The sequence below is a fragment of the Anas platyrhynchos genome, chromosome 6 (genome assembly GCF_047663525.1).
Source record: "Anas platyrhynchos isolate ZD024472 breed Pekin duck chromosome 6, IASCAAS_PekinDuck_T2T, whole genome shotgun sequence".
NCBI lineage: Eukaryota > Metazoa > Chordata > Aves > Anseriformes > Anatidae > Anas > Anas platyrhynchos.
This window is the reverse complement of record NC_092592.1, coordinates 8,018,026-8,031,254: the sequence shown is the minus strand read 5'-3', so window position 1 is coordinate 8,031,254 and position 13,229 is coordinate 8,018,026. Positions and strand designations below refer to the sequence as shown.

The 13,229-nt window shown below is 37.0% G+C and overlaps 1 protein-coding gene across 6 annotated transcripts in view; it reads right to left on the bottom strand.

Annotated features, from left to right (window-relative positions):
- Positions 1-4,788: 4,788 nt before the first annotated feature.
- Positions 4,789-13,229, bottom strand: part of HERC4 (HECT and RLD domain containing E3 ubiquitin protein ligase 4) — a 33,129-nt gene continuing 24,688 nt past the window's right edge. For 5 of the 6 annotated variants that reach the window (XM_038181114.2, XM_038181119.2, XM_038181116.2 and 2 more), the window contains 10 exons: positions 13,019-13,042; positions 12,469-12,567; positions 11,933-12,100; positions 11,667-11,810; positions 10,733-10,899; positions 9,769-9,835; positions 9,451-9,533; positions 6,957-7,140; positions 6,254-6,356; positions 4,789-5,420 (listed from right to left, as the gene is read on the bottom strand). In XM_038181114.2, coding sequence (XP_038037042.1) covers positions 5,212-5,420; positions 6,254-6,356; positions 6,957-7,140; positions 9,451-9,533; positions 9,769-9,835; positions 10,733-10,899; positions 11,667-11,810; positions 11,933-12,100; positions 12,469-12,567; positions 13,019-13,042 — 1,248 coding nt within the window. In that variant the 3' untranslated portion in view covers positions 4,789-5,211. The remainder of the gene's footprint in view (positions 5,421-6,253; positions 6,357-6,956; positions 7,141-9,450; positions 9,534-9,768; positions 9,836-10,732; positions 10,900-11,666; positions 11,811-11,932; positions 12,101-12,468; positions 12,568-13,018; positions 13,043-13,229) is intronic. The other variant, XM_038181118.2, reaches the window with a different exon arrangement.

The window sequence follows — 13,229 nt, the reverse complement described above, 5'->3', positions numbered from 1 at the left end:
GTATGACCACAGGTCTTTAAAGGATTTCTTTTCTTAGAAGACACAAATCTGAGTACTCCCAACTACGAACTACTTTTGTCCACTGTTATCCCTGCAAACACCACATCCCCAGTCACAGCCCAGCCCCAGCACCAGTACCACGTGTGAAGGAGCCAAGGACAAAATAACTACATTAAACTACAAATTTTAGATATTCCTACTAACTCAACACATTTTGAAAGCCACAAAGCAACATAATTCTTAAGTCCTTAAAACAGCACATCTGTGTTCTTTTCTCTGTAATCATTATCCCTAATCCTTTTAAATGACAAAGCACTGCTTCCACACAAAAGCTTCAGCTGAAGGAAAGCGCCTTCCCAACAGCATGCAGGGAGCTCACAAGGAGTCCTCAAACAGCAGAGAACAATGCTCCCACCACACCAGAGCAGACCACCCCTTCACAAAGCTGCAGACCACTTCCTTGCCAGCACCACTTACCGCTTCTGCAGCAGCATCTGGAACGAGCGGAGACTTCTACAGAGGGGCAGAAGGCCAGGCTGAGGAACAGCCACAAGGATCTGCCCCCATCAACGCACCTCAGCTGGTGCAGCACCCAGCTCCACAGGTGCTTCTGCTGTGTTTAGATGTGCTCTTCTGAAAGTGACAGCACTCAATATAGCTCCAGGAAATTAGGCTACATAACGAGAGGCTTTTTGCCAGCAAGAAAGTGTTTTAAGACTGCACTGCACTCTTTGGATGAGCATGCTATGACTATAGGATGCATCTGTTTTAGGACAGGACACTGCAATAAACAGCACAGCTGCACAAGGGTGAGCTGCAGCACAGCAGCTCCACACAAAGGAGCCCCAGGAAGCTCCAAGACCAGCTCAGCCCCTCGCTCTGTGGCACAGGAGCTGTTACACATCCCCAGAACGGGCCCCACAGAGCAAAGTGGCCCAGAAACACAGTATGCTAGAGAAGAGGTGCAAGCCTGGTAGAGGTACCACTACACTCAAACTCCGATCTTACAAACATCTCCTGGCATTCACTACTGCTCACTGGCAGACAGGAAGCTACAGAAACCTCAAATACCCTCTCAGGCTGCGCTGCCCTCTGCCAGACCATGAGTTTATTTATTCTTATTAGGCATTAGCACTCCCTGCTGCAGAGTTGAACGTGATTTGTGTGTGAACTCCAAGCAGCTATCAGTCCTTTCCAGCTCCTCCCTCACATAAATGTGCCACTGGTTCCCCTTACCTTCTCTCTCACCATCTCTGTGTATGTGTCACCAGTGTAATCTTGCCACCTCAGAGTGTGTTTCCATATTCATACCTTGCCAGTGGACACCCTCAGGCTTGTTGAGATGCAATACGTAGTTTCCAAAGAGTACCCAGCTCTGGTACTAGGAAGTGCACCTATGTAGCCTCTGTGCAGAATTAAGTCACAAATAATTAAATTAGTTCCAGCCTTAAAACCTGACTGATACCAGTTCTGTGGAAAGCTGGGTTTTAGCTACAGCCCACCAACTCTGCCTGTTTTGATAGAAAAGCTGGTGTACCTGCTCAAAAAACTGAAGGGAACTGTTTTTCACAGACTCTACAAAACAGTTGAAGTCAAATACTTTTGTCTTCATATAGCATTAATATGTATTTTTTTTCATCTCACTGAATTTCCTCACATAATCAGGCGTGTTGGGGGAAGCTGTACCTGCAGAGATTCGCAGCCCCTCAGGCACTGCACAATGTATAGGATTCATGTGGTCTGGGCATAACCCAAGGATAAGACCAGTCCGGAGTCTCAGTGAGACAAAGATCCCCACTGGCACTGCGAACACTGAGCAATACCAAAACATACTAGCTCTATAGTTCATATCTGGAACAAGTGTCATAGCCCTCATTTTCTTTTCTAATAATCTGAGACCAGTAAAACAAACAAACAAACTAAAAATTTAAATTTAAATTAAAAAAAATAATAAATAATTTTTTAATTAAAATTTTAATCCACTGCACAAAGCAGTGCAGTGGATTAAAATTCACTGTAGGGCATAAACCTTGAAGGGAACACTGCGTCTCAATGTTCTACATTGAAACAATCTTAATAGCAGTAGCTATGAGGGGCAAGCTTCAGTGACAAATGTTGTTGAAATAGCCTGTCGTTGAAATGTGCCTGCCACGCAAATTCAACCTGCAGTTCTGTACCATTGTGACAGATGCAGTAAATCCACTGCTACGACCAAAACAAGTCTTCCTTTAGTAAGTATGATGAAAATGGATATACAGCTAGCTTTGTCCAGTGATAGTCCTGAATATTTATCAGAATGTTGATCTTATTATTAAACAAAAGAACTTTCTTTAAAGACTTTTAATTATTTTACAGCATTCCCACACAGCCCAGAATACTACTTTCCCCTAATTGCTCACATTATTCTTTTAAAAACCTGTATGCAAGCTTTCTTGATTAACTGGAGATCTGTCAAGGAAGAAAACTCCTTTCTTCCTTAACACCATGGCTCTTTTAGCTAAGCAAAAATTGATTTTTATTGTATGCAAAATTACACTTGATCCAAGAAGGTGAGAAAACACCTCACACTACCCACCTTTTCCTAACCAGAGGAAACATTTTGTGTTTAACTTTGGTTAAAAAAAAGATCTGTTTTCAGAACTAATGATAAAGTATAAACACCTGTTTGACAGAAGTAACAATATGACTGGTCACTATTTTACTTCTAGTACTAGATGAAAGTCTTTTACCTTCTTATGTACGTAATGTCTGTTTTGCAACAGGACACCTGTTTCACTGCACTGAACGAGCCAACACCTGTAAGATAGCTGGGATGTTATCATACTCTGTGGGACCCAACTCCATTTCTTGCAGACACAGCTAGAACCAAGGCTGAAATTGTAAAAATGTCTCAGGTTAATGCTGTCTTGAGGAATGCAACTCTCACCCTCCTCTGCCAGTGGGCTCTTAATGTGTAATTTAACCAATGATTCCAATCCCACATGCTTACCAATTTCCACCCGAGTTCCAGGAGCAGAAGTCTGTCTTTCTGATGCTTCTCGTTGCTGCAAATGTTTCTTCAGCAATTGTCACAGCACTTCTAATCAACAATAACTGCACTTCAGAGACAAAGAACATCTAAAATTCTCTAGCACATCCTGAATTGGGCACCAAAAATTAATAAATGTTCAATAACAATTAATAAATGTTCAAAAATTAATAAATGTTCAATAATCCAGTTATTGAATTTAATGTCTTGAATTCTGTCTTAGATGCCCTCATCTACAGAATAAGGCTGTTACTCATCTCAGATGAATATTGATGAAGAATTCAATTTAGCAGACAATCCTACAGAGAAATCAAAAATAAACAGTGCTAAGTTTAGGTGATGTGCATTAGGCTTGGTCATGCACAACTGAACAGGGAAATAACGCATACATCAGCTGGGTGTACTGAATGAAGGATTCCATGGAGGACAGGGGAGAAACCAGGACTTTCACATGTGATAATACACAAGGGAAAAAACACCACTAACAGCTTTAAGTTAGTCATTTCCTGGTTTCTGACTATTTGCCTTTACAAGTTTGTTGTTCCATAATTCTTCAAGTTTTATTATTACCTGGTAAAATGAAGGCATAATATACATATTTTTTCCCTTTCTTTCCTCCATGTATAGTAAGATCAAGCTGCTTTAGCATTTGTTGTTTTCTTGTATTTCACAATGAAAAGAATTTGCCAGCCAAGTGACAAATGGCTGGAAAAGATGAAACATGGTCTGCATACAAAGAAATTACTAGAAGTTACACTGCATCAGAATGCTGTAAAAACAGTGTTATGGAAAGAATGCTCTTAACTGCACTGCTTTCTCTATCTATATCTACTGCACGTCAAATAACTGCATATTAAACAATTCGTTTGAATCAATTTCTCTACTTTTAAAGTGAGATCTTATTATTTAGCTTAACTGTATTGCTGACTTAATGCATGCAAGTTACCCTCCAGTTGAAGAAATATGCATGATGCAAGCATCCATACACATCAACCAACAAAGGTTTTCATTCAAGTCTTTTATTATAGCTTGAATTTTTTTCACTGCATTTAAAAATCTAAAAAAAATAAATATTTGTTTCACAGCTGCAAGTCACATATGCATTAACACCACAAAATCTGGAATTTAACCAGAGAAGGAAAAGTCAAATCTGAAAGTGTCCAGCTAAGCACAATCGTCTCAGGGCAATTATACTAAAAATAAAATCTTAAGAAAAGGGGAGAGGGGTGTTAAAGAGTCATTTCAAATGCATTTATCTGGAAAAAAGTGAAAATTCTATTAGAAACCATAAACTACACTTTCAGCATTTAAAAAATAAATGTTTAACCTCTTGACAGCAATAACTGTCTGGTGCACCTTTTTCTTTTAAGCTGTATTCTTGACACATGGCTGCAGAGGTTCCCAGTGATAAATTAACCTCTTTTATAATTGTGTCCGCTTGCTTACATAATCAGTCCTTAAAAAATAAAACAGTGCAGTATGAAGTCAGCTTGTCAATCCATATATTAAAAATGCCATTGCATGTAGGTACTTTTTTCTTTTTTTTAAACCAGCACTAAGTGACAGCTTCATGGAAATTGTTGGATTGTACACTGTGATGATGAATGTCTTTAAACAAATACTTCCATTATTAAGGTTCTTAAAACAAACCAGAAAAATATATCTTCAGAAATCAGAGTAGTCACTTTTTTGTTAAAAGCCATAAAATAAGCTCATATTCAATTACAAGCAATAGAAACCATACTGCTATTGGAACATAATTATTTTATCACAAAAATTTATTATTTACAAAATGAAAAGTTACCAAGTGAATTTTATCAGGGAAAGAGTTAGATGTTCTTACTAAGTGATTTGAAAAACTTAAGCAAGTCTCTCATGCACTCACACGCCAAATTGTTTGTATAAGGTGAAATGTTAATTCATGTTAGTGAAACTTGACTCCCATTCACAATACTCTAATTTTTATTGTAAGATGGCGAAATCCACATGGTTCTGTACAAGAAAATGTTCCTCAATTCTGTCTTTTTTTTTGGCTCCCATGAATATCCACACCACTGAACGTCTTGCAAATAATCAGTTATATTATCATCTCCATCATTTAACCCACTGAATTTACCACCACAAGAAAGACACAAAAAGTTAGTTTAATGATCCCACATTACACAGAACTCTCATTTCTGAAGTTATACTAAACTGAAACCTTCATAGTGATCTATAGCTTGGATCAGCTTAGATTTTAGGGTTTCTTTATCTGTGTATTTTGGAAGATCAAGAAGATTAAAGCAAGTGTGAGCTACCGGAAGATAACCTTCTCCACCTCCTGTCGGTTGGATGACTAGTTTAAGACACTTCATTCCAAGAATTGGAATACGATCACTGCCTGTCAGAAACACTGTCAAGGGAAAAAAAAAAAAAAAGTCCTGAAAGCAGTTTAAGACTAAATATCATGTATCCCACATACACAGTTCTAATCATTATTTACATTTTTCAATTATATCAGATAAGTTTGAAAAACAATGAATGACTTAGCCCGATCTCCAGCTTGCACGTATAAACTCAGAACTGTGACCCAACAAGTAATAACATATGAAAACAAACAGTCCTTGATAAAAGCAGAAAGTTGTTCTTGCATCAGGATTTGTTACTTAAAATCCACAGGCTACACCTTTATTGCACTTGTGAACATCTTGTAAATACACAGAATTAGGTTGTTCAATACAAAGTTTGTTTAAATTGTGAAATAATCTGTGATCTATTCTCAACAGTTTGCTCACAAGCAGCTTCTGTATCTTTGTCTTACCCTGTACATTTTCTCTCACATCAGTGCCTTGAAGTATCTACAATCAGTTATAACTCCACTATTCCACCTATGTGCAATGAAGAGTAGAGGATGTAAACCTGATGTCCGTCCACAAATAAAAAAAACTGAGGTCATCAGATAGACGACATTAGCAGTTTACATTGTTGGGCAATTTATTTATTTATTTAAATGCTGCTTCAGTCTACTGTGATTTTATAACCCTCCACCACCCAGAATTACTCAGGACAACCTCAGCAAAAAACACAGAGAAGCTCATAATCAATTGCTTCTACTGTGACTTTTTTCCTGTATACAATCACACCATTACAGACTAATACTTGCATCTACCCAAATGTATGAAGAGCCTGAAATCGCAGTGATCCTGTTCACTTAGCAATTTCTGCAAAGTAGCATCAAATACTTACACAAAAACTGCTTTTTCTTCTCCAAAGGCAATTCATGAAAAACCTCCCAGAATATTTTAATCGTAGAATGGTCTGCCCAGTATTCTCCTTTGTATTCTGTATTCTAAATGAGCAAGAAATTAGGTTATTCCTCGCATGTAGAAACAGTAGGATAATGTAGCAATGAAGTATTAAGAATGTGGTTTATGTAAAGGGATACCGCTCTGCAAGTTACACATTACAATTTTCCTTGGTCAGTTTTCTTCAGCTCTTCAGTCTGACTTCAACTACATGGGCAGACAGACATACTCCAAAGCATTTTCAACCCCAATGAAGTGGTAACATAAAATCTCACAGTAAGTTTTAGTGACCAATAATACTTACATTTGTTAGCTGCATGCATTTTTGTTTAATTTTCCCCTTCTAACATAACACATTATTTAAAGCTGCCTTTTGGGTTTGTGCAATTTCTCTATTCCCCAAAAGTCTGACTTCCCTCAGAAATTAGATGGGAAAATTTAAAGCAGGAACATAAATAATATTTTGGTGTCTTCATTCACTGACAATTTATACCCAGAAGTTCCTCAGTTACGCACTCACCAGGGTTGGAACTCATACTCATCACTTATTGACAGAGAAAACAGAGCTCAAAGGACACTTACAGATTTTGGTTTTGCATCTTGAAATTAAACATATATATGAAACAAATAGCTATGGTTTTTACCTTCTCCAATTCTTTCCAATCATAATTTGTGTTCCCAATCACCATTGCCTGCAACTCACTGGGCTGGAAGAGCTGAAGAACTTTACCTCCACATACTTTGTGGAAGCCCGCATGGAATGCACTGAATAAGGAAGCCACAGATTTATTGAAGATGTAATCCACGTAAGCATCTACAAAATCTTGCCTGTACAGAGAAGAAAAAAAAAGTTATATTGAGAGGAAGAGGGAAGAAAAGTATGTCACCCTTCCACCAATAAAACAGTAGCCGTTTGAGTATAGAACACCTCCTCTGAAGTTAAGCAAAAAGGATCTTCATATACTTATGTTCTCTGCTCTATGCTTCAGGTGTAGTGAAGATAACCTGACTGAAAATAGCACATAAATGTATACGTGTATATATTTTTTTTCCAAGACAGAGCCTTTGATGTGCAACATAAAACCTACAACAGAGTTACTTATTTCAACCACTATGAACATTTTTCCTATTTGTACGCATCATGGTGAACCAAACTGTATGGCAACAAGCTCAAAGGCTCAAATTGCATACAATGTCCTGAAGCCACATAATGTCAAAATAGTTTTTTCTATTGTTTTGGTTGTTTTTGCTTTGTTTTTATTAAGAGGATTACTATATGCACACTGAAGATGCTAATCAACTTCAAACATACGTTCGAGTCCTACATAGTAAAAATGATCAGGGAAAATTAACTAGGATACTGAAAAAACAGACAGCCTTATCTATGCTTCAGTACAAGTTCTCACATTTTCTTGAAAGCACCTTCTTCCACAGCAGTTAGCAGTTAAAATTCCTTAATACAATATTTATTATTTATTAAATGATCCTGTTAGTTTCTACCTTGACAAAGTTACTCCAGTTATATATTACACTTAACATACCAGTGCACTTTCTTTATCCACAGTATTTGAATAACATCACCAGTAAGTAAAAGAAACAAACACATTTTGATGATACACTTATTAAAGCTGTAAAATGTTTCCCCTCTTAAAGCACTCAATGAGGTATGTTTTAAACACCATCTGTATAATAAATAGTAACAGTGGAAAGAAATGTTTCTCCAGAGCAAATTCACAGTAGTAAATTAATTAACATTATTATACCCCTTGTTAATATTTTTAAAACTGAATTAAAGATTCATGGGTCTTAAGAAACAGGACTTCTTCAGACAACTAGCGATGACATTGCAGTATGCCTTCCATGAGCAACCTAAAACTGTTTTTGTATTTCAGTTTCATTGTCACTTTGTGACTTGAGAAACCACCTTAGGAAAACTTATGAGCTACCACATTTAAGATGAAGTACCATAAATCCTCAGATATTACTGAGGACTAAAAAAAGAAAAACACCTGACAGGCGTTAAGTGGTGACTGCTGTTGCTGAATGGTATTAGCATCTTTAGGAAAATTACTTAGTGTGTTTGGTTTTTTTCTTCCATTCACTGATCTTCCTCAATCTTGCCCTTCCAACTGGAGCTGTGAACTCCCTGTCTTTCTCTCCCAGTAATGAGAAGTCAGGTGAATGAAGGCACTGTCACTGTCTTAATCTATGCATGAGTTTGATACCTTCAGAACCTTCTGTCATAACTCAGTCCTGTACAAGGGACCTAGCTACTCACAGAAAATGATCCTCAAAACACAGAACAGAGATAAGCAGGAACATGCCTCATGCACATTTTCTCCCTCATTCCTAGTATGTACAGCCCAAGTACATGCTATTCTTATACAGTATGCCCTTCTCATACAGTATGCCCTTCTCATTTGATTCTCCCTTCACTCAGGGAGAAGTGAAAGCTCATAGAAGGCACAAAGATTAAATAACCAAGGCAAATATATGAAAGGGACAGGAAGAGATAGGAAAGTGACAGTATTCTCCAAAACTGGATGAGAGTACCATCAGACATTCTGTCTATCCTTCAAGAGCAGAATGGGAATAAAGGGTGGAAGAGGCTGCTTTTATAAATGGAATTACCAGAATCCATGGAAGAGGGAAAAAACCACCACCCCTCATTTGAGGATGACACAAATAACAGACTAACTTATCTGCTCTACAAAGGGAAGACTTTCCTGAAATATTATTTCACAAATGAATAGTTGCCACATAATGGTGCTTAGGCTGATGTTTTTACATTGTTACTCAGTAGCTTCCTGCAGAACCACAACCATTCTTCATCTTCTAAAACAAAGACCGTGTAGTCAAAATGGATCCTAAAGAGCTTAGAAGTATTTTGAAGCAAATAAATAAACAAATAACACAGGTGTAAGAGGTATTACAAAGTTAGACAAGACTCAGCAGACAGTGAATTCCTAAATACAATAGCTGTTTTAACAACACATGAGAACAACTTGGAAAAACAGCCACAGTAGTTTTGCCTCCCGTTATTAGTACAACAGCTTGGCAAAGGATATTTACAGCAGCCCAGTTATGTTCCCAAAGCAGATAGTAACACTGAACTACCCTGTGACCCGTAAAACTCACCTATTTTGTTTGATTACAGGAATGTCGGCACCATTAGGAACAAGTTCTTTAATTTCTGTTGTACCAAAATTTTCCACAGTGATCTATTTAAAACAAACAAGAAGTATTGGTTTTATTTACCATGTAGAGGACTTCTTCCTATCACTTTTTTAATTGCAACATGAACAGCAGACACAGATCTTTACATAAGCAGAGAGCGCTACAACTCATTAGAACCAGCAGCCAATGCTTTTGCTCAGACAATTCATCAGGAACAGTTGTAATAGACAGTGGAAGCTTCATTAAAATAAAAAAAGACTAACATCATGTAAAACTTACAGTAAAATTAAGACAAAATGCTTCCTCTATGTCATCCTCTGGATAGTCCAGCAACTGCTGCATTCCCCTACAAAATAATTCACAAAGTACTTGTATCAGTGGAAAAAAAGATAAATTTATATTCATGAAGTATTCAATATGCTTTGATTATTCAAGAAAAATCTATAGTTGTTTCTAGCAGTATATTCCAGCTATTAAGTCACTGATTTACATCCTGTAGCACAGTGCTGGGAAATCTCAAGCCATTCAAGTTACTTTTAAAAGTATGGTAAGCAAAGCTTTAAAGACGAGCAATGGTCTCTCTATTACTTATAGTACTATTTCCTTTTGGTTATATCCAGGTGCGAAGACAGAAGATTCGTATCGTTCTCTAGCTAAAGGACTCCCAAGCCAGAGGTGAGAAGTCCTTAACAATCGTTGCTGAGCTTTTCCATTAATTTGTTTAATTTCTCCTCTAACCTATGCAAACTTTTCTTGCTCGTAACACCAAGGCAAACACCCACTCCACCACCTCATTTGAAACTCCTATAAATTCAATACCAATCCCCTCTCAAGGACAGATATTTAGCATGCACTTGTTAATAAATAAAAACATTTCCTCTCTGGACTAAGTAAGTTGCCTGGAACTAAAACGATGTTCTTGCTTAATTTATAAAATTAATAGCTGAAACTCTAATTTTTTGAGTTGCAAACATTTTGTTCCCCTAAAAGTCTTGTAAACATTTTGTTCCCCTAAAAGTCTTGTAGCATGATAAAAACACAGAAGACATGAGTACCAAAACCAAACATTTAGAAGCAGGTGTTTAACAACAGCATCTATCCTGTCTGAAATGGCATGATGGCAGCCAGTCACTCTGAGCTGTTCATCCTGTTAGTGTGAATATCAGGTGTTTTCTTGAAATTCTCAAAGAAAAGTCTTGAATTAAAAATTAATTCCTAGTCTCGTTCTTTTTTGCTTGCTTACCTGCCAACATCTGGCATCAATTCTTTTAAGTCGTCTAGGGATGGCTTCTTATTCAATAGCTTTTTGTACAAAGCCAAAGGGAAGTGAAGGTCTACAATAGTAAAATTATATATTGCTAGCCCACAGACAACGCCAATCAAATGAAACAAATCACTGTCTTCAAAGGTCTACGAACAGAAAACAGACAAGATAGTTCAAATTAATTCAGTTATTTTAATCATTTAGAGTGCAGAAAAAAGCATGTGTGCAGTATATAGGTACAAAAAAAAGCAGAGAGATGATATGTTTTGTACTATACATGATGCCTGCTTCTGAAACTACTGCAAAAAAAGATTCTGTTTCTGTCAGTGACTTACTATTACACTATTCAGTCCTTGTATTTTAATTTGTGTTTTGAAGAGGGGTGCAGTAGATGGAGGGGTGAGGAGCTCACAATTGACTCCCTTGGACTTAACAGCTAAGGCTTAAAACACAGCTGTAGAAACATTTAGTGTTCAGGAATCACTGACACTCTAATCAGTATTTTTCTGAAAAAGGACTAAAACGTCAACAGTCAAAACTCTCCAGCAAGTATGACCAGGTGACTATATATAAAACAGACTCATAAATGCAAATAAACACAGAAAGACATATTCAACAAGCCACATCATTTTTCTCTGCCACTCCAATTCTGCTCTTGGAATCAATTTATTTTGGCTGGCACTTCCCACTGAAGTCACCTCGACTGGGCACAAGTGATCAGGAGCAAGGAACATGGGGAACAAAAGGAAGGGGGAAGTTTTGATCTAACAATGACAAAAATAAGCATATTTCAAGACTACTTAGTTCAGCTTCTCCTATTGAAATAAAATTATCACAAACTACTATGATCATACATTATTAAATAGAAATATTTTAAGTTAAAGAAAATTTGCGATTGTCAATTGCACCCTACCTTATCAGAGAACCAAATCAGCCTGGACTCTTCATAGTACCTGAACATCCCATATTTGGGATCTAGCAACTCCCTCATTATGAGCAAAAAAAATTCTTTGCGAACACCTCCAGCATCAACAGCTTCTTCCCCTACAAAAATAACCTGGAACACACACCTCAATTAGCACAGAATTAAAAACAGGAAGCAAAACATTTGTCCAAAATGTATTCTCAATTACTCACATGTCAGTAAAAAACACTTAGACCAGAGTGTACCGGTAATACCTTGAGTGGCTTCTTGTAGTCCACATTCTTTGTTTTCCTTAGGACTTCCACAGCATCTCCTACAATATTGTCTCTCCGCACCATTAAGATCAGGCATGGGTTGACAGATTCAAATACAGGCAGAAACAGAGAAGACAAATTCTGCCTGTGAGCTTGATCAACAGCCATCTGGAAAACAAACAAAAACAACAACAAAAAACATACTATAAGAATTATTAAGTAACTCTAGGTTCCTGTCAACATTAACGTTCATTGCTTATCTTAAAGTCAGAAGACATGAATGCAGACAGCTACTGAATCCACACAAATTATCTTCATATTCCTTTAATGCTAGGGAATATGTTTCTCTTACTCCCTCCTCCCCCCTTCAAAACAAAACACCTGAACTTCCTCTGTTCCTCCAACAGGCAAATGAAGACTAAGGTGTTTAATAAAAAATAAAAAATAAAAAAACAACAGATCACTCAATTTTCATGGAAGAGAGAGAGGGTTATGGAAAAAACACCACCCAAACAAACAAACAAACAGACTCTCACCTGCATCTGTATGATTGCATCTGTTTGCAGGAGAGTTGTCTTTGCTTGAGCATCAAAAACAAATGGGTATGTGCAAATTGTAACAGGAGTATCTGTGAGCTAGAATGAGAATAACCATGTCACAACTCTGCTTATTAAAAAAATACTATAATGGTTAAAGTCATTACCATAATATTTGATATATCTGTTTTACTGAAAAGAGGAAGAAACCTTTATTCATTGTCAATGCAGGTCCAAAAACATCTCAGCAAAGTAGATGTTCAGCTGTTTAGCATTTCAGCAGAAAGCCCACCCCCACTTAGTATGTTTTAATTTCACACCTTTTATTACAGCTAGTATGTTATCATCAAACAAGTCCTTGCTTTCAAACTCTGCTCTGAATTTTTCTATACACAGAACTACATACTTTTGCCCCATAAAAACCTTTTCAGATTACATCCATGCCAATATAAGGCTTTACTTCCAACAGAACACATCTCACAATCCTTCACACTCCTATTTCTGATTTCCTTACATTTTGGAAAAGAAATCAGATTGCAACCAATCTTACCTCAGATAATCCATGGTTGACATCCTATGACAGCATTTGCACAAAGGTAGCAACAATTAAGATGAAAAAGCAGCATTAGTGTCTGCATTAATTATTCATCTTAGATGTAAAATTAAGAATATTTAACTACAGCTTCCCCCCCAAAAAAAGTATTTACTGAAAAAATAAATAACCACCATAAACATTTTAATTAATTCACCAAATGCAACAA